At 41.5% G+C, this 19,917-nt stretch overlaps 2 protein-coding genes across 4 annotated transcripts; one reads left to right on the forward strand and one right to left on the reverse strand.

The window, feature by feature from the left end:
* Window positions 1–77: 77 nt before the first annotated feature.
* On the reverse strand, window positions 78–12,459 carry uhmk1 (U2AF homology motif (UHM) kinase 1). 2 transcript variants are annotated; one of them, XM_084010683.1, is made up of 10 exons: window positions 11,957–12,459; window positions 11,686–11,926; window positions 11,147–11,276; window positions 9,191–9,377; window positions 8,921–9,112; window positions 8,599–8,693; window positions 8,363–8,439; window positions 8,082–8,180; window positions 7,886–7,974; window positions 78–7,412 (listed from the first exon to the last, which is right to left on the reverse strand). In XM_084010683.1, the coding sequence occupies exons 1-10, from the start codon at window positions 11,990–11,992 to the stop codon at window positions 7,266–7,268; spliced, it is 1,293 nt and encodes a 430-aa protein (XP_083866809.1). In that variant the 5' UTR covers window positions 11,993–12,459; the 3' UTR covers window positions 78–7,265. The 2 variants fall into 2 exon arrangements, with proteins under 2 accessions (XP_083866809.1, XP_083866808.1); XM_084010682.1 differs by having other exon boundaries at window positions 11,686–12,459.
* A 1,364-nt stretch (window positions 12,460–13,823) lies between these two features.
* akr1a1b (aldo-keto reductase family 1, member A1b (aldehyde reductase)) lies at window positions 13,824–19,904 on the forward strand. 2 transcript variants are annotated; one of them, XM_084010703.1, is made up of 9 exons: window positions 13,824–13,981; window positions 15,279–15,374; window positions 16,323–16,442; window positions 16,519–16,670; window positions 16,874–17,069; window positions 17,152–17,351; window positions 18,410–18,482; window positions 18,701–18,787; window positions 19,630–19,904. In XM_084010703.1, the coding sequence occupies exons 2-9, from the start codon at window positions 15,294–15,296 to the stop codon at window positions 19,693–19,695; spliced, it is 975 nt and encodes a 324-aa protein (XP_083866829.1). In that variant the 5' UTR covers window positions 13,824–13,981; window positions 15,279–15,293; the 3' UTR covers window positions 19,696–19,904. The 2 variants fall into 2 exon arrangements, with proteins under 2 accessions (XP_083866829.1, XP_083866828.1); XM_084010702.1 differs by lacking the exon at window positions 13,824–13,981 and adding an exon at window positions 14,063–14,113.
* Window positions 19,905–19,917: the final 13 nt, after the last annotated feature.

Genomic DNA, 19,917 nt, shown 5'->3' on the forward strand with positions numbered 1-19,917 from the left:
AAATGGTATACCTTATAGACGTCTCAAATGCACGTCTTTGTTCTGTCTGTCAACCGAAAACACCAGACAAACATCAGTTCAGGTCAGTCATCGTTTTTATTATGAGATACAGCATGCGTGCCATGATTCCTTCTCCACTGGAAGGCTGTAAAGCATCAACTAACTCACACATTCCAGACATGTTATATGGGTTTTGGCTACAGGGACTGTCTCACATTGTGCTTCCTTGACTTGTAATCATTCATGTGGGACATTTGATGAAGCAGGACTTCTCACTGGGGGTGGATTATCTGGAAGTAGAAAGGTTTTTTTCACAAGTCACTTTATATTTGAATATTTAATTGCGAAAAATCCTTGGAATTCATTTGGCCAAGTCAATTATCCGTTTCTTCAAATATCCCACTGTTCTCTGGAAGATCATCTAGTGTCAAAAGTGCCTCTCAAACAAACCAAAAGCAAAACGTCAATGAAAAAAGTACCGTGAAAGTTCTGGCTCCTGATCAAATAATTTTGGTTTTGGTTGTCCGACGGTTCGGTCAGGATCTGGTGTGCCGAGGCTCTCAGAGCTTGTGCTGCTTCACATTTATTCCCATACTCGATTAACCAACCCAGATTTGGGTTTAAATCATTGTTCTTACATATTCAGGTTATATTCAAGCGTGACAAAGACATTTAAAGCTGCACTAATTCATATTTTACATTAACAATGGAGGAAGACATTCAAAGAACCCAACCATAGACTGATTATCAGAAGTGGACGTTTTTGCATTTTGGCCGTCCAGTGAACGGAAGTGACCATATTTGGACTGCGGCGTAGCGCCGGGTGGATCTGACGAACACGAGCAGCAGAGCAGCAACCTTACTGGATCTGGATCATTCTGGTTCCGGGTAACAAAGGGGCGTTGCCCCCTGATGGCCAGCAGAGAGAATGCAAATTAAAAACTTGCTGCCTGAGCCAAACCCACAGAGACTTATTACCCCACCCTGCATTTCTCAGCTCTACGGAGCTTTTTAGTCTATGATGAACAGGTTTCTTTTGTTTTCTGGCCTGCAAAATCAATTAAATAATGCAGCTTTAAATTGACATTTAAATAACAATAAAAAACAAACAAACATCACAGCTCTTTTGTACTACCAGTAAATACTTGGTCAGTATGTATCAGATCAACTGTAAGGACAGCTCACAAATGAAAGTCAATCTGAAGATTCATTCTTGTACTGTGATTGTTCTAAAAAATGTAGACTTTAGGACTTGAAAGCACTCTGAACTAAACTTTGAGCTAACTGTGACTCGAGGGAAAGTCTCGTTTCAAGCTGTTGAGCAGAATGAAGCGCTGATTAATTGTCTTCTTATTTGATCGAATACCCCGGTAATTCAGCTTTCATCCTCTGTGCTGTAAATAGCTTTAAAGAACGTGTGCTTGGTTAATAGGAATGGATAACATCAACGTCACAGTATGAATGGCTGCAATCTTGCATAATTATGCACTAACTCACATCTGTCATTATGATTTCAAAATGGAGATATTGCAAGCGCACACACACACACACACACACACACACACACACACACACACACACACACACACACACACACACACACACACACACACACACACACACACACACACACACACACACACACACACACACACACACACACACACACACACACACACACAGCAGCAGCAGCAAAGACAAGTAGAAGAAATAAAAACATCGTCTTAGATGACAGAAAATGGAAGATAAACTGACTTAATGCTGCATGTTAGCTCACTGGCAGACCGAAAACAGCAGCAAGTGTTTGAAATGTTAAGACTTAAATACCAAGAAAAAACAACTATATTTGCCACATTTTGAGAAGTCTGCACACAAAACCAGTTTTTGAAATCAAAGCGATAGGAAGACAGTTAAAAACCTCACTACAAAATAATACAGCTTTAAAAGCTGGAGGAGGAAGTAGTGCAGACCCCTGTTTGAGTCACAGCCAGAGACGACATGAGACCAGAAGCCAAGCATGGAGGCAGAGAGAAAGAAACCATGCAGACACATTAAATCCTTGCAGGACAGAGGACTCCGTCTGTGCTCAAATACAGTGCAGGAAAAGACAGCAAGCAAATCACCCACAAAGTGTGACAAAGCTCTCCGACCGCCTCGCTGTCCCTGCTGACAACAGTGTGTGCTCGTCATCAGTACACACTACCGGTGCATGCTGAGCAGGACAGTACGCACACCGACACACAGGCATTTATGAAAACAGTAATGTGTCAGGGACCTCTCTCACTACTGACTATTATGAATCAGCTGGAGTGTGTAATAAATAAAATTCAACATCGAGCATCAACTTATTTGAAGCCATACTCTTCTTAGCGCACCAATAATATCTACGTGCTAACATGATTGATTATGATAAGGTAGCAAAGACCTTTATCAGTGCAGTAGCAATAAGACGGTTAACTGATTCCTCAATCAAGAAAAAATAAATATTATATTAATTCACTTCAGAGGTTTTCTGACACTGCCCCCACTTCAGGTACGACTGAGACAACTACCCCCCACCCCCATGATAATCATGCTCAAACAGGAAGTGTTATTTGGTTATGGACCAGTTAGCTGTGGGCTAAATGTTGATATTTGTTTACATTTTAGCAAATTGTTATCATTAAACATGTGCTGTGAATTAGCTATACGCAGTTCCTGTTAGCAAGGTATCACCAGACGCAGAAAAAAATACTACTGAATTACTTTGATACTGAAGAAAACGTAAAAATGTGATGATTCTCGGCCAAGTTCTGCAGTTCTATGATTTCTATGTGGATATATGGCAGTTTATCTGTGATGCAGATTATGAATTACACGTCAAAACACGAGTTATGATTCCGAGAAGGCGTTATGATTCGTCACGCAAATTGTAGCTCACGTCTCCCATGTCCCTCTGTGTCGTTTAAAAACCTCTGTTTTGTATCAGTGTGTTGTGGACTGTTAGACAAAACATGTTTAATATGTTCATTTTATAGACTTGACTATTATTAAAAATAATGAGCTGATTATTAATCAGTGATAAAAAAAAATAACAGCCTTGATGCCGTTCAATGTTCAAACCAGGTTGAGCTGGCTTGTGTTCAGATCCCTTAGTGGTTTTCTGTAACGGTGAGCAGTAACACAGTGTAGCAGGTGAAGGGCGTGAATGTGTAGCCTGTTTAGTGTGTGCGCGTCTTTTTTCACCTGCATAGCACAAACTACTTGAAATCACTGCACCCTCTACACCTAAGAGAGTGAAAACCTAATTATAGTGATAATAAAAAACACAAATTCCACAACCATAAAATCTATTGTTTAACGCATTGTGTAAACAAACACAAAAAACAGCTGCTTTTGTATATGATCGAGCTTATCTAGTAAGAAGATGCTCAGGATTCAACTAAAACAAGCTTCTACTCCAAACTAGACAGCATGAAACAAACAAAGTGATATTAGATCATTGAGATCAACAGTAGCCATTAAAATATCTGGGTCTAACAAAAGATTCAACTACAGACGCTTGCAGCTCATTTCTTAGACTGTCAATGTTTCTAGAGCCAAAGCTGTAAATGAAGAAGTGAGAGCAGCTCTGGACTCTACCTGCAGTACGGTCAAATGCTGGATCAAGTTATTATCATTCTTATCCATTCAGAAAGGCAGGGCAGTCACATTAGTTAGCCTTTTCTATGTAAACTACAAACATTAGAAACTCCACTCAACTAATGCACTAAACCACACACCTGCACTGTTAAAAGATTCATGTTGCAGTGCATCAACAGTGGCGGTGTGGCTTTAAATAGTGGATTAATGCAGATGGTCATGTCAATAAAGTCTGTTGTACGACATAAACGTCACATCCCGTCATTTATCAGTCATCCCTTAACTTTGCCTCTGTGCTTCACCGTTATATTAGCTGTGGAGGTTTCGTAGTCATGTCTCTGAAAGGGATTTATGACTATAAGCTGTTATTAGACAGCTCCAGCTACTTCTGAGCTGAGGAGACAAGGCAGGGCTGACCTTTGGAAGTTAAGATCGGTTTTCAACGCGCCTCCTCTAAATACTCAGGTCTTACACTCACACAGCAACACAAACGACGATAAGTTCAAGCTCTCCTCACAGCACTTAAACCACAGAATTTAAGGCCGGTACTCATTATTTGATAACATGAAGTAAACCTGTGGTGAGTTTGTTCCTGCAGAGACAGTCAGTAAACATACAGCAGCCCTGCCATGGAAACTACAAACACTAGCATGTGTTTGTCAGGACTGAATCCTACACAGAGACGCTAAAGATATAACCAATGGAAGTCAATTCAATTCAGATGCCTTAAAAGGAATATCGCGACATTATCACAGATCAGTTTTATAAACCAGGTCTGTGATATAATATGCAACAAATGATGAAAAAAATATTTTGTAAGTTCTTTAGTTTTTAACTTCTTACCACTGCTGACAAGTAAGTGACAAAGCTCCCCATCTCGCTGACATACCACAAATCGCCAATTCAAAAGTGCTGTATAGACAAGTGGTTGGAGGCCAGTCATGTTTCCACTCGAGGCCGGCGACGCTCTCGAGTGGAAACTTTGGAATTCACATTTCAGGCACATACAAATAAAGTTGGTAGAAAAATATGGGATTTTTTTGTAGCTCTTGAGATCAACAAAATTGCAACTTTGCCCCTTTTTGTTGCAGAGTTTATATTTTTTTCTTAGAGGGGAAGGAAGAACACATTATTTACTAAAAAATAGGTCTCACACAGAGGAAGATTTGTATGTCCAAAAGCTTGACATATTTTCTTATTTCATATGAACATCAATTTTCTCTCACATACTGTCACATCACCCATTCAGACAGAGCACGCCTCTCAAGTCATTGTGCTCTACATGAACTGTTAACATAAACTCTGGAACTTTTACAGGAGAGATAACTCATTATTCTGCTTTCAAAAGAAAAGTCAGATTCAGAGGCAAAAAAACACAAGCTTGTTCAACAGTTCAATGGAGGTTTGGTTGCTACTGCCTTGCTTAGCGGTGTGGGACCATGCAGCCTATGCTAGCAGATATTAGCAAACTCATGATGCATCTGCAATTGTGTGACTGTCAGAATTACTTAGCATTTTAGCTAAATTGTAAACAGTAGGGATAAATGCATGCAAAGCAGGAGTTGATGCCAAACTGTGGTTTAGCATATTTAGTATTTAGCCTTTTAGCATTTAGCTAATGCTACCAGTTTAGCATTTACTGCAGCTAACACCAGCTTTAGCATAACACCGCTGTTGTCACTTGTAGTTGCAATGTGGCCGCTGTTCAGTAAAAGTCCTGTGGCCTGGCTTTAACAAGAATAGAGCTAAAAATGACGAATGACCTTCTGAAGAAGCTTAAATAGACGATGGCTCCATCCTAAAGTCTGGGAGAGACTTTCTGCTAGACGGGCATTATTCTCTAAGGCATCTGCAACGGCTTGGGCTACTCAACCTGTTGTTCTAGCAGCATTTTGGTTAGTTAGCTAGCTTGAACGTCAATGGGCACTTGTGTTGAAATTATCTAACTTTAATAACGGAGTGGGTTTGATGATGTCCACTGTTATCACACAGTGTGGAACCAGGAGAACAAAACGATTTCTGGCTCAACAAAAATGGCTTCCACATTTAAAGTACCAAGCTTGCAGACTCTATGTGGCCGCTATCCAACGGATTTACGCTTCTTCGTCTTCGTCAAACTGTCTCACTGCCCTGAACTAATACAACGTAACAGAATTATATTTTTGTTGGTTCCAACACATTTCAATTTCACATTTTAGTCACATTATTGATTCAGAAAACGTGTCATTCCTGAAACAGTTCTGTGGGTAACAAACAGGCAGTCTACCCATCAATCCACTGCTCCATGCACAAACTCATCGAAAGATTAAAGCTATCAGTTCAAGATTGTAACATTACACGTTATCGGTCTACTTGGTACAGTAGCCACTGCACAATCTCTCCTCGTGTTGCATTTGCATAATACCACACAGTCTTTAAAGCCGCTTTGCGAAGGATTTCAAAATGTCCAACTTTGGCGAAGGCGACTCATAAACTGGGCCGATTTTCACCTGGATTGTCCCCGTTTTCTACCCACAACAAAAGTTTGTAAGACGGCACAGTTGTTATACACAGCGGCTTCAAACTCCTCTTTCCATGTACATTGGCTACTGTATATCTGCATCTTCTAGAGTGTCAATGAAACTCTTCCCCCCTCCACTATGATTCCAATTACACCATGAAGGTCAAATGAAAGTGTATTTGACTTTAGTTTGAAGACATTTTCTGTTGGGGATTCTGCGATTTTCGTTCATGCCCTTTCAGTGTCAAAACAGAGAACTCACCATTTGTCCTCGTAAGCGGGCGCATAGTCATGTGATAAAAATATTCTCTGAGTATGTACAGATGTAAATAACAAGCTACAAAGCACAAGGCTACAGGACAGGGCACTAGGGGCCCTCGGCTTGTTCAGATAATGGCAGGGCGTGTGAAAACAAGCAGCTGGTGGAGGGGTCACCACAAACCATTTCTCCCTGATAACTGAGGATACCTGTGCATCCCCTTGTACCACGCCTCCCATTAAATGCTCCACACAACAAATAAAAATGTCTTTGACAGACTACCATTCAAAGCATTTGGAGATAAGTGTTACCCTGCTACACGTTTTTTTATCACATACCGGATTCACTGATGAGATAAAGTGTCTAATAATATTTCTACAAAGATTCTCTTACGCTTCATCCGATAAAAGCTTTTGCTCCATCCACCCACATCAGAGAAGATTTTACTTGTCACATTCTTTCAGTGTGGTCATTTCTATGAGTGAATGATAGTGAAATGTAAGCTATAGGAGGAAATGCTGCAGGCAGACCACAGACCTGTAGCCCCGAGTCAATAAATGAGATAGGGGCACGCTGAAGCACTCGATGGATGTGCACCGGTTAGGCATTACATGTCGTTCAGACTGGAGGCAGCAGATATAATGCACTCCTCACAGCTGAGCTCAATTTACACCCTGCATTAAACACAGACTTACTGTAGAAAACCACATGAATGACATGCAGAACTTTTAACTCCACTCATTAATAACTGATCACTTCAACTCAAACTCTTTGTGTTGGCTGTTATTATTTACAAATGGAGGAAATAACTTCTATGGTGGTCCAAGCAGTTGTGTGTGTTTTTTTCATGCAAACAGAGCAGAGGTGTAAATTGAGATTTGGACTTCACTGCACAGTCTGGTACAAGTAACCTCTTTTATAGGCGCTGAGCGGGTAGAAGGTGGCCACAACAAACTTCCCGTCAAAGGTGCGGCCCGTCAGCAGCCTCTGGGCCTCTTTGGAGTCACTGGCGTTGGCGTACTCTACGAACACCTGATGGTCAAACACAGGACATGTTGATGAGTTTGTGGGTGAATGACCAATTCAATGAACATAAGCTCCACCCTGGATGTCCACTAGATGTGGCTGCGGCACACACAAGGGTTTGCAAGCAGCAGCCACATTTTATATGTTGTTTCATGTGTTTAAAATCTTTGCTATGCTTTAAAGTATGTTGACCTAGGTACCCCTCTAGTATTACTTTATGATGTACATAAATGATGTATGTATTATGTTAGGTTAGTATATTTACAACAAAAGTATGATAAAATAAGTCAACATGGACTCATTAACATGGGGCACAAAGAGCTGCCTCTGGTTGTGCAAGAGTCTTCATTAAGTTCTGAGTGCTACGACACAGTGGACGGCGCTCTAGATTATTAAAATGTTATTTTCTACACCGATAATTCCCCAAACCGCTTACATTTTTCATTGAATTGAAACATGTTTGAAGATTGCTGTCTAACCTGTCCTTTCCCGGGGTTCTCCTTGGGGATGAGCAGGGAAACCACCGAGCCATACTTCTGGCACTCCTCTTTCATGTCCTCCAGGATGTCTGGGAGAAACAATGATGGACATTTTGACTTACGGTTATATTACTTGGAGAAAACAGGAAATCATAATTGAAAAGTTATTTCAGACAGAAATGAAATGGTGTTGTACCTTCATACTCTTCTTCATTGTGCAGATGGCTGTCATCAATCAGGTTGAGCAGACGCAGGACGGGAGTGGGCAGCAGAACCAGGTCCTCAATGTGAGGAGCTGAAACACACACACGGACACACACGGACACACACACGGACACACACACGGACGGACACACACGGACGGACACACACACGGACACACACACACACACACACACACAGTATCTATGATATTTCTATGGTAAACATAGTAGACTCTGGGACGTGTTAATGTTGGAGGACATAACCGACACATACCAAAGGGAATACTGAAGAATGGGCTCAGCAGGGCAGTTTCAGCAGTGCACCTTTGCTTTGGGTCGTTGAGAAGCATGCTGCACACACAAAGTAAAGTAAGTCCGATAACAAAATCACTATAGACATTTTATAACATTCCTGTACTGACACAGGTAAGCAGGTTCATACACAGTTCAGTTAAACAGCACAGCAGTAACGTCCAAGCGGCCTGAATTCCCAGCTATGTGTGAACGTACCTTTTGATAAGGTCTCTGAGGTGATAGACAGGGATGGCAGGGCACACCACACTGTTGCTGGCAAAAAGATGGTCTACAATGGCTGCCCTGTTATCCTAAATAAGACGAAGACAGATTGAAGAGTACATATTTTTGCAACTAAGGTTCTAATTTATTGGATGTTTCTTGACTGAACAGTTTCAAAACATTTACAAAATTCACACCACATCCTGTGGTGTGAATTTTAATTAAAAAAATGATATCTTTCCTTTTAGTTTATGTTTGACTATTATCTACTGGAACAGCATGAAATCAATCCACCCTGAGCGGAGCTTTGTCATACCTTCCACTTCTGCGAGCGGACGGTGTCTTTGAGTTTGATTCCTGAGAACATCTCCAACAGGATGATGCCCAGGCTCCACATGTCCACGGCAGCAGTGCAGCCCAAGTCACCCTCCACCCCGGCCTGAGCGAGGCTGTTCTGAAGCTCGGCCTCTGGAGCACGATACCCGTCTGTCTGGATGTACTTGACATCCTGGAGGAGGCGACGCAGGGAGAGAGTTAGAAAAACAGTTACACTTGAAATTACCTTTTAAATTCCGAGGTCATCCACCTGGTTTCCCTCTTTGAAGCTGAGGCCAAAGTCGATGAGCTTGAAGCACTCGTCATCAGCGCTCCAGAGGATGTTGCGTGGCTTGAGGTCGGCGTGGACGTAGCCTTCCCTGTGAAGGAAGGCGAGAGCCTCCAAGAGGTCTCTGGCACAGTGCTGGACGAGCCACATGGAGTGACCCTGGTGGACTCTGCCAACAAATACCATACTATGATGTTAAACAGAAAAGCTCAAGCTCTCCTACATAGACGAAGGCTTAAGCAGTAACTGCAGCCACCAACATTCATTATATTAACTTTCCATTAGTAAGAAACAGAGCCTGATTTAAAAGATACACAACACAAAAATACATCTGTTTATGTATTTATTATTTATTTATGCAGGTAGACCTTATGATTTATGATCATCTTATTCAAGATTATTTGATTGTTTTTCACTTAAACAAGATGTGTAGTATCTTAGTGCAATTAAAATATTTGTTTCTTAACCAAATGTAAGTGATACCAGTACATTTAAGTGCCATTGTTTAAGTTTTAAGCATATTTTGATAATTGAGAACGTTTTTTTTCTTTCAATAATGCAAACGTTAATTTTCCCAGTAGGTTGAGCTGTAACGTAACATTTTAACGGCCGTAACGTAATGCAACAGGTTACTTTTAAAATCCACATTACTGAACAATGATCATACCATTCTATACTTTCTACATTCTATACTGATTGTTCCCTAACAGTCTAACATTATGGGACAAATACCACATTTCTGGGGAATTTTTGGGAAGCTGGTCCAATTCAAAGGGTCAGTTCACCATCAATAGTTTTTTAGTAATTAGTAACTTAGTAATTTTCTCTTTGTCGAGTCAAAAGATTTCTATCTTAATATTTGTGAAATCGCAATTGCAAATGTTGTACTTGTGATTTAATAATTGAAAAATTGAAGAATACTGACTAAAGATACTCCTGCTGTATGATGATTTTTTTTTTTTTATCTTCAACTGTATTGTCATTTTGGAGGCTGCAGTTCATGCTGCTGTTGAATTGTATTGTTATACTGACACTTATTTCTATTATTTTCTCCCAACCATTTATATCAAGGGTCGGCCGAATATCAGAAATGTCTCTCTGTATAATGCAACACATTTGAGCAGCACTATAAACTACACATTCCAAGAAAGAAACAGATCATTATAACCTTCATGAAGGAGTAGATTTAGGTGTAGCTAATAATCCTGCAACGGAGTGAATGTAATGTTGAACATTCAGGTGTAGGAAATTACATAATGTGTCACTGCTTCATTTCGCAACCACTATTCAGTACTTTGAGACTTCATTGCTCTCCATTGTACTGGGGAGGCAACAGACATATCAGAGAATGATATCGCAAAACCTGGACAAATACAACTAAAACTACCTGCATGCCAACACAGCAATGGTAGATTGTCTTTCTTTTGGGGAATTTGGGTGAATATGGAAGGTTGTTTTAAAATAATTTACACAAAATACAACAACAAATATGAATTCTGGCTTTCAGAAACACACATTTTAAAAGAAGGTGATTTCCCCTAGTATTAGTAGTAGCATACATGGTTCAGCAGGGGATGATGCTTAAATAATAATAATGAATTTAATTTATAGAGCACATTTTAAAATACAGGGTAAAAACAACTGTAGCACACAATAAAAACTCAATTCACATAAAAGAACCATGCAATTTTGAATTGGGATAAATCAAACCATGAACAAAGCAGACCCAAGTTTTAAAGTAAAAAAAAATAGAGACAAGATTTGGGTTTTAATTATTTAAAATGAAAGCCAGGGGCTTAGGGAAGGTAGAGAGGAAGAGGTTAGATTTAAAAACAGTGTGCAAATGCAACACATTGAGGTGGAGCCACTCTGATGAACTGGCAACATGGCCCAGTCAAAGTTATATTGTGTGAGAACCAGGGGCATCACTTTACTTACCTACCCCCCTGGGTACCACTGATGCCTCTCACCAGCAGATCAGACACGCTGACGTCCAGGAGCTCCAGTAGAAGACAGCGGGTGGTAACACCCATGCAGCTGTGGTTGGTGAACACCCCGTACAGTGTCACTGAGGGGACAAAGACTGTCATTACAAACAGCTAGGCCGTTGCATTTCTATCACATTTACTTGAAAGAAAACACAACCCTCCTACTAGAAAACACCATTTTACACACAGTTTGCACATGGCATTTAAAGGCCTGGTGTTGAACTGAAACCATGTTTTATGGGTTAGCATATACAGAATTAAAAATCAGATCACAATGATCAGTAAATGGCCTGACAGAATAGTCTACCTGCTGTCTATCACAGATCACAAACCAGCTCCTGTTAAACTGACATTTCTTTGAATGGAATTTGGCGACAGCTCCAAGAGAGAACAACACATACGGGTTTGAAAACAGTCAGCCATGAGCTTGTTAGCCTTTAGTAAGTCATTTCATCTCCACATCAGATTTGAGTAAAATAATGTTGTTACCGATGTTTTTATGTCCCTGGATGTCTTCCAGCACGGACCTCTCCTTGTGGTACCCGTAATCTCCTCCCTGCGTGTCGGCCTGGAACTCCTTGACAGCGGCGGTGGCGGTGGCTCGGCCCGAGCTGACCCGGTACACCGAGGCCGAGACTCCCTGGCCGAGCCGGGACTGGACGGTCCATATCTCCCCGAAGATCTCGAACAGCACCGGCTTCATGCCCTGGTCTACGCCACCCTGTGACGGCTTGATGCCGTCTGGACGCGGTGCCTGTACCTTTGCGCTCGGCTCGGAGGAGCCGCAGTGAGCCATGGGCGACGGGAGACGGCAGACAGGAGGAGAGGAGCCAGCTAGTTGACAGGTAGGAGCAGCTGCAGGAGCATTGCGAGCAAACCAGGCTCTGTCAGCGCCACATACAAACTACCAGGACGCGTCAACGACAGCTAGCACACAACCCAGCTACACCCGCAGCCTCGTTAAAACCAAGCACAGAGCAATACCTGTGCATATTACACTACTGTTAATTTACTGTGCCATTTACTGTTAATTCGAGCTCGTCTGACCAAAAGTTAGCTGACTTAGCTGCTCGTAATGGCTAAACTAGCCACTGAGCTCCAGTACAAAAACAAACCACTTCCACGACACGCAGGAAAATGCTTCCCCCATAATACGGAAACTGCTTCGGATATAATAACATCAAAAGTGTGTGAGTTTTAACTGCAGTAAAGTTTTGTCCAAGTTAGTTGTGGCTCAGGTTGTTGATATCAACCTTACTTCCGTCTCAGCTTCTCTCCCTGTAGGTTTGCGGCTCATCTTCTCCTGCAGTCTGCCCCCTGCCGGTAAGGCGGGTCACAGCAGTTCCCCATTAAACGTCTTTGTTTTGTTTGTCTTTTTTTCATTTCATGCTACAACATATGGAGTAGACTTTTAATCAAATGTTGTCAGTTGCTCTTCTTCTGTGCAACTTTGAATTTATCAAATGAAAAACACAAACAACTGGTATTCTATCGACAGTTCCAACTATAGAAATATGGCTTTGCATTTAGACAATCCTCTTGAGACCAAACAAGACGTATATCCAACTCCCTACATATAAAATCCATTCATCACTGTTGCATCACATTAGTTCAAGGAAGAACAGTTGAATATAATGTGGTAATAAAAAGTATAAGATTTGTTAGATGTGGAAACAAGCTTTTTGAAATAAGCTAATCCTGTCAAATGTGCATTTATGTGGCACTTTAGGGACTTCATGAGTTAAAGTCAAGGATGAGGCTGTACTTTCCAGGATATTTAAAGTGTTTTGTGAAAACTGCACTCTGTGGTACTTCTTAAGGGTTAAGATATTTAAATGTTGTTCACGGATGCTCACTAAAAACAGATATGTATCTCATCTGTGACACAATAAAAAAAGATTTGTTGCTTGACCAAATGTAAAGGGAATCCAGTATGTTTGAGTGTCACACTGTGATGGATTTACCGAATGAAAAGACTATTGGGTTAAGACATGCACTGACAATTATATGGTTGGATTGAATAGTAATTTGACTCAGAAAGGAACAAAGACTGATTGTATTGGTGGTGCTTTAGCCGAGTAGTGAACTTCATATTGTACCACAAATCCAAAACAACAACAACCAGCACATTTCACACCATCGTGATATATTTTCTTTCTTTCGATTTCTTTTTACGATGCATCTTTATTTTGGATTTAAATATAATGAGAATTGTTCTTTCAAATCTTTCAAACAAATTCCTATTTGCATGATACAGTTGTAATATGTAATGTGCTTCATTACTTATATAAAATGGGGAAAGACTGCAAAAAAAAAAAATCGATAGCAGAATCGTTCAAAGCATCACAATGCATCATAGAATCGATTATTTCTCCCATAAATTAGTATTACAAAACAGTATATTGATCTTCATCAACCTAATTTTTCAAATTCTTGTCTGGTCATAACTTTTCAAGCTGGGCTTTGTATTATATAATATCTTGTATTGGTGTTGAGTTGAGACCAATGATTGTAATATCACCGGCCACGTTAATAGAAGCAGCAGTGTCTCCAGATTTCAAGCATCTCTATTATCTCCTCGTGACGCCCGGCGAGTGTTTTCACCGGAAATAGAGGAATCCGCATCCCGGAAAGGGAAACGTCAGAAAAGATGAGGTGGTGTTTTTGAACATTTGGCAGAAAACAGCACTCTCTTGCACACTTGTCCTGCTGAGGAGTAGGACGACGACGACTACTACGAGAAGAGGTCCTTGTTTGAAGCCGCAGCGTTTACAGCCTTGAAACAGTAAGTCCGTGAGCAGAGAGCCGCTGCTCACCTGCGTGTCCTGTCCCAGCCGAGCGGAACCGCTCATGCAGTCACATGTCAGAGGTCCTTAAACAGATGTTGCTACGTCGTTTGTGTTTTGGATACAAGCGGGTGAGTCGGTCGGTAACTTTGAACGCCGGTTAGTGACGCACAGTGTGGTGCGAGGATGTGTCCCAGGAGAAGCTAAAGCTAAGCTAGCTGTTATTTAACTAGCCGGAGAGGTGACTGGGTTTTAACGGGCCGTTGGTTTTGTTTTCCCAGCTCAGTCACGCGACACAGTGACCACAGAGTGAGCCCGTCGTTCAATGTTGGTACTTCATTTCCACAGACAGCATCACCCGTGCTTACTAGCGCAGGCTGCTAACGTTGCGAGTGAACGTTGAGCGTTCACGTTTCGCAGTTTCTCACGTTTTTGGGTGTCAGAGCTGCTGGGTGACTGAGCGGCGCGAGGTCAACCGCCGAGGTGTGGCTGTCGCGCGTGACTCTCCAGGAAACAGACAGACGGACATACGTGTAGACAGACAGCCATGCACGCAGACATGCAGACAGACAGACCTCCACATCTCTGGAAATAGTTTCTTCAGCTATTTCACAATGAACTGGTGCTTTGCATCACTTTGGGTTTGATTCTTATCGAAGTGCCCAGTTGCCACTAATGCCTTATCTTCATTTAAGTAATTGCATGTAATCGATGTCTCCATTAGAGCATCCTGGAGATTGTTATCAGGTTACAAAGTTAAGTCTGTGGACTCTTGAGGGAAATGTAGGTTGGCACTTCTTCCCCTTCCTTTGACAGTCAGGCCTGTTTTGTCTCAAACTAAGTGACTGTGCAAAACCTCTCCACTTGTTAATGTTGCCCAGTAGATGTGCAAGAGGTGGACACTAGATAGATTGATGTCGTCATCAGCATCTCAAGCTACTGTCTCCTCACAGCAACGCAATTGTACTGACAGTCAATATGTTCTATTGTGGCACAATACTTGTATGTATTAATTTCATTTTCTGTCTCGTCTAGCTTGACAAACTGCTTGTGTGGAACTTCTCTTCCCAGTGATCTTTTACTTCACAGCCAGTTACTCCCATGGCGGCCTGTTTGCTTGTTGCATGTCTCTGTTACAGTTTGGGAAACAGTGGAAAATAAATATATCCTGTGTCGCAGACTTGCAGTATAATTAGAAGCGAATGAGAGGGGCATACAATTGTTGTTACTGCAGCTTTAAACATCCGAGTAAGCAAGCAGCTCCGCTCACTGACTGAATCATGCTCTCCTTTCAAGGTGCTTCTGAGAGGCATGAATGACTTTGCAGTTCTCAACACGGGGAGGAAGATGCCCCTCCTCGGACTGGGCACATGGAAGAGCGAGCCCGGGAAGGTAGAGGCTGCACTTATATCCTCTTGCTTTGGTTTTAAAAGCAGGCTTCTTAATCTGATTTCTCTATTACAGATGAATTGCATAAAACAGCTGCTCTGTGTCTCTGCCCATTGAGTTCCACTCCTCCCCAGCCTCTGTTCAAATGCAGAAGTCTATCTGTACTGTTATACATTAAAGCTGCACTAATAAATCTTAAATCAAATGAATGAAAGTGAAACGTGTTTCTCATGAACCCAGAGAGAATTCTCACCAGCTCCTGTCAGCTCAACAGAGCATATTTACTCTCAACTCACTGTTTTTGCTTCAGTCTCGTCAGTGCCCCCTTCCAGGAGACCCCCCCCCCCCCCCCCACCTTTTCTCAAATAATGTTCGGCAGTCAATGGCATGAGACAAATACCTTTTTGATCCTGATGTGGTATGAGTTACACATGTCGTCTCTCGATTTAAAAGATAGTTTTACACGTCAAGAAAGTTGCATTTTGTAGTAGGGATATAATGTATAAAAATACCTTAAAGTGGCGTCTCTCTATGAAGCCACGTTAGCTAGCTTTTGCGTGAGGCGTAGTTCACAGAGTGATAAATGATGCTATGGCAAAGTGTGGCTTTCTTGACTTGCAAAACTAACTTTTAAATTGACAAACGTGTTATTCATGGTACAATTCAAACGGGATCAAACAAATGTTTTATACCCTCAACCTCCTTACTTTGCAATTAGCAGGTGAAAGTAACAAATATAGAGCCAGATATTGCCTCAGGTATTGGTGGAGACAAAACAGCTGAAATGCTAACATTGCCCTGTAACCGCTCGATGTTTACATCGGCAACTCTTTACCAACAAGTTTGCTGTATCATTTCTGCTCCCCCTAATTGGCCAAAACATAATTACAGATACATGTGTAACTATACAATACCATTTGCCAACAGCTGTCCTGTTTTCCCCCTTCACAGGTCAAACAAGCTGTTATTTGGGCATTGGAGGCTGGGTATCGCCATATTGACTGTGCAGCCATCTACGGCAATGAGGTTGAGATTGGAGAAGCCTTACAGGAGACGTTCAGCCCCGGGAAGGTAAAACTGCTTCCACACATTGCATTAGAAGCTCAAAGTATATGAAACGATATCTGACATGCTGTCTGTAAACCAGGCCCTGAGACGAGAGGACGTGTTCATCACGTCCAAGCTGTGGAACACCCGACATCACCAAGAGGACGTGGAGCCGGCCCTCCTGAAGACCCTGAAGGACCTGAAGCTGGAGTACCTGGACCTCTTCCTCATCCACTGGCCCTACGCCTTTAAGTGAGCTCATCCTCCACCAACTCTAATAATGAGATGATTAACTATCCTGAGATAGTTTTTTGTTTCCTTGACATAACAAGTTTCTCAACTTGCTATACTTTCTCAAGACAACTCATTTTGAAAGTATTTTTTTACTTTTATTTGTAAGGAAAACTACAGTTCAGTCTGTTCTTAGTTGCTTTTAATCCTTCTTTATCTCCTAGACAAGGGGATGATCCTTTCCCCAAAAAGGAGGACGGCACCTTGCTGTATGACGACATAGACTACAAGCTGACCTGGGCTTCCATGGAGAAGCTGGTGGAGAAGGGTCTCGTCAGATCTATCGGCCTGTCCAACTTCAACAGTCGGCAGATCGATGACATTCTGTCAGTCGCCAGCATCAAACCCACCGTCCTACAGGTACAGGACGTTTGTGATGATGCCTTTATAAACACCTCCTGTAACATGGATGACACTGGTGTCGTTGTGTTTGGTTGGGCAGGTAGAGAGCCACCCCTACCTGGCCCAGGTAGAGCTGCTGGCCCACTGTCGGGACCGGGGCCTGGTGATGACGGCCTACAGCCCTCTGGGCTCACCTGACCGGGCCTGGAAACACCCAGATGAGCCTGTTCTGCTTAACGAGCCTGTGATGGCCGCCCTTGCTGAGAAATATAAAAAGTCCCCAGCTCAGATTATCCTCAGGTGATTTTACTCTTTATTTAACTGATGAGATTGTACCCTAGCATGTAGTTGACACTTTGCTAAGCCCCGCCTCCACATCAAGCTACCATGGAGCCCATGCTGTTGTAACCCCTCTCCCTGCACAAATATTATATGATTTTGGAAAACCAGAAAGGGGTGTCAGAGAGCAGCACACAGAATGGTCTGCAATATGCATTTGAAGGATCTCAAACTGATTCAGCAGCAAACGGGTTAAAAAGATAACGACAGCATCTTACGCTGAATGATCCTGATCAGTGTAAATAAACGGGCTCCTTTTTATTTAACCAGAAACGGCAACTATATCGCTCCCGCCAAATCTGTTTTGCTTTGAAAACTGGTTTTGGGCGTCTCTTAGGAAATACCCGAACGTAAACAAAAAGGTCTATCTGTAGAGAGCCTTTATTTTATTAACTCTTAGAGACTGTGTTCACATTCAATAGCTAGCGTAGCATAGAGGTGTTGATGCACTGTAAGGCTGTAACATTAGCTACTACTAATGTTAGCTTCACTAGTTTATTTATAGGTAGAAACATAACTCTTGTACTTGAATGTAACTCTCCTTTCAACCTCACTGGGTAAGGAGTAAAACTACTGCACATACTCGCTCGAAATCCAGTTTCACACAAAACTAAATTATGCTACGCCAAACCATAAACCAGGATTTAGGAACAATCAATTGAATGTACTTTTTTTTTTTTTTTTTTTTTTTTGCAACACACTTTTTCACGGGCCACTTTAAATATTAGATATCTTCAAATTAAAACATTTTTTTTTTTAAGATTAAAACAATAGAAACAGTCTAAATCCAGTGGTTAGGCTCTCACATGTTGGTGATCACGATACATCCATCTGCACTTTAATGCAGTCAAACGTTGGTTTGCATTGAAAAGGTTTGCTTCTGTATTTAGGATTTTAAAACATTTTCCATGTAGCATTTAAGTTTGAAATGTTATTTATATCAATTCTGTTGTTGTTATTGGAGGCTATAAAATCCTGACCAGTGATGGTACATTTGAGCAGGTGTGTTGTGTTGGCAGGTGGCAGACACAACGAGGAGTGGTGACAATCCCCAAGAGTGTGACAGAGTCCCGTATCAAAGAGAACATTCAGGTAAATTTCACTGGAGCAATTTATTTCCAAAACACAAGGCTTTTTTTAAATTGGCTTAATGAGATTTTCTTGAATTTAGAATATTTCATAAAGATCCCATTTTTGCCTGCAAGTACTTCAAAGCTTATTATGCAAACACTCTGCACATGTGTAATATATCTAGTTTTGTTATGCGGGTTGTGAGGTGTTTATAACATTGTTTTTGTCGTTGTCGTCAGGTGTTTGAATTCACGCTCGACCCAGAGGAAATGAAAAGTATTACAGCCCTAAACAAAGGCTGGCGCTACATTGTACCAATGATCCAAGTAAGTGGACTTTATGTACGGGATCATGGTATTGATAATGTTATGTTTAATTTTTCCAGCGTAATGGAAAACTTAATGGTCGATCAGCTCATTAATTGTAAGAGAAACTACACTGTCTTGTCGCCTGTGATCGGGACAAAGCGAGTCGAGAGCCCTGCACTGTGACGCTGCAGTCAGGGGTGAGTGAGTTTTCAGTCATGACGGTGGTTCATGTCTTATCAGGGCAGATCACCATGGTAACTCATGTTGCACACATAACTTGCTCTGGAGCATATTTTGAAGATTAGAGATCAGCGCGTACACAGGCACCGCTGGCTGACCAGGCAGAGATGGAGATATTACACAAACAAGAAGACAGTAAAGTCATAATCCAGACTGGTGTCAATTGATAGACTTATCATATTGTTATCTGAGTATAATTAGCCACATGAGTGTATATTGTGATGTCAGTTGTGTTGTGTTGCCTATATGTATTGTTATGGTGTGTAACCTGTATGCATACCGGTACTCTAATGTATGCTGTGGGTGATTATAATGAAACCTTCATACTGCTCTGAGTTAGGTTTTTAAAATAATGCTATTTTTTCATTTGCTCCAAGTCTGTTTCACATCACCGGGTTGCAGCTGAAAAAGTCCAAAATTGTCCAATATGCAATATTTTCACAAAAGGGAATTAATAAAGTATCTTCTTTTCTGTAAGAATACATCTGAGCACCACGTTAATGTAATAAAATACACGTGATTAATGGAAAAGCACTAGACTGGATTTGAGAAACTGCCACGTTTAACAGGTGAACATATTTGCAGAGTGAGATGTATGAACTTTGATTTGGTTGTTTCAGGTGGAAGGACAACGTGTTCCCAGGGATGCAGGACATCCTCACTACCCCTTCAATGACGCATACTGATGACTCACACAAGAACCTGAATCTGTGCCTTCAACAACACCACATCACCCTCCACTAATAAATGTTACTGGAGTTTTTCTTTAGATTATGTCAGATCCTGCTCTTATCATTAGAACATTCAAGTTATTGTTGGTGATGATGACTGTACAATCTGGTATAAACACATGCTTAGTACCTGTTATTTTTTAAATAAACATTTTGTTACTTCACTTGCAGGCGTCT

This window comes from Eutrigla gurnardus, assembly GCF_963514095.1.
Source record: "Eutrigla gurnardus genome assembly, chromosome: 6".
Taxonomy (NCBI): domain Eukaryota; kingdom Metazoa; phylum Chordata; class Actinopteri; order Perciformes; family Triglidae; genus Eutrigla; species Eutrigla gurnardus.

What these genes read in the sequence shown, in the direction of transcription:
- uhmk1 (XM_084010682.1), bottom strand. Translation starts at nt 11,992, where the DNA reads ATGGCTCACTGCGGCTCCTCCGAGCCGAGCGCAAAGGTACAGGCACCG. An exon ending in CCAGGGACATAAAAACATCG is followed by an intron (nt 11,277 to 11,685) that starts GTAACAACATTA and finishes TTGTCCCCTCAG; the next exon opens with TGACACTGTACGGGGTGTTC. An exon ending in CTCAGAGACCTTATCAAAAG is followed by an intron (nt 8,440 to 8,598) that starts GTACGTTCACAC and finishes TTGTGTGTGCAG; the next exon opens with CATGCTTCTCAACGACCCAA.
- akr1a1b (XM_084010702.1), top strand. Translation starts at nt 14,078, where the DNA reads ATGTTGCTACGTCGTTTGTGTTTTGGATACAAGCGG. An exon ending in TGTGTTTTGGATACAAGCGG is followed by an intron (nt 14,114 to 15,278) that starts GTGAGTCGGTCG and finishes TCTCCTTTCAAG; the next exon opens with GTGCTTCTGAGAGGCATGAA. An exon ending in ACATTGTACCAATGATCCAA is followed by an intron (nt 18,788 to 19,629) that starts GTAAGTGGACTT and finishes TGGTTGTTTCAG; the next exon opens with GTGGAAGGACAACGTGTTCC.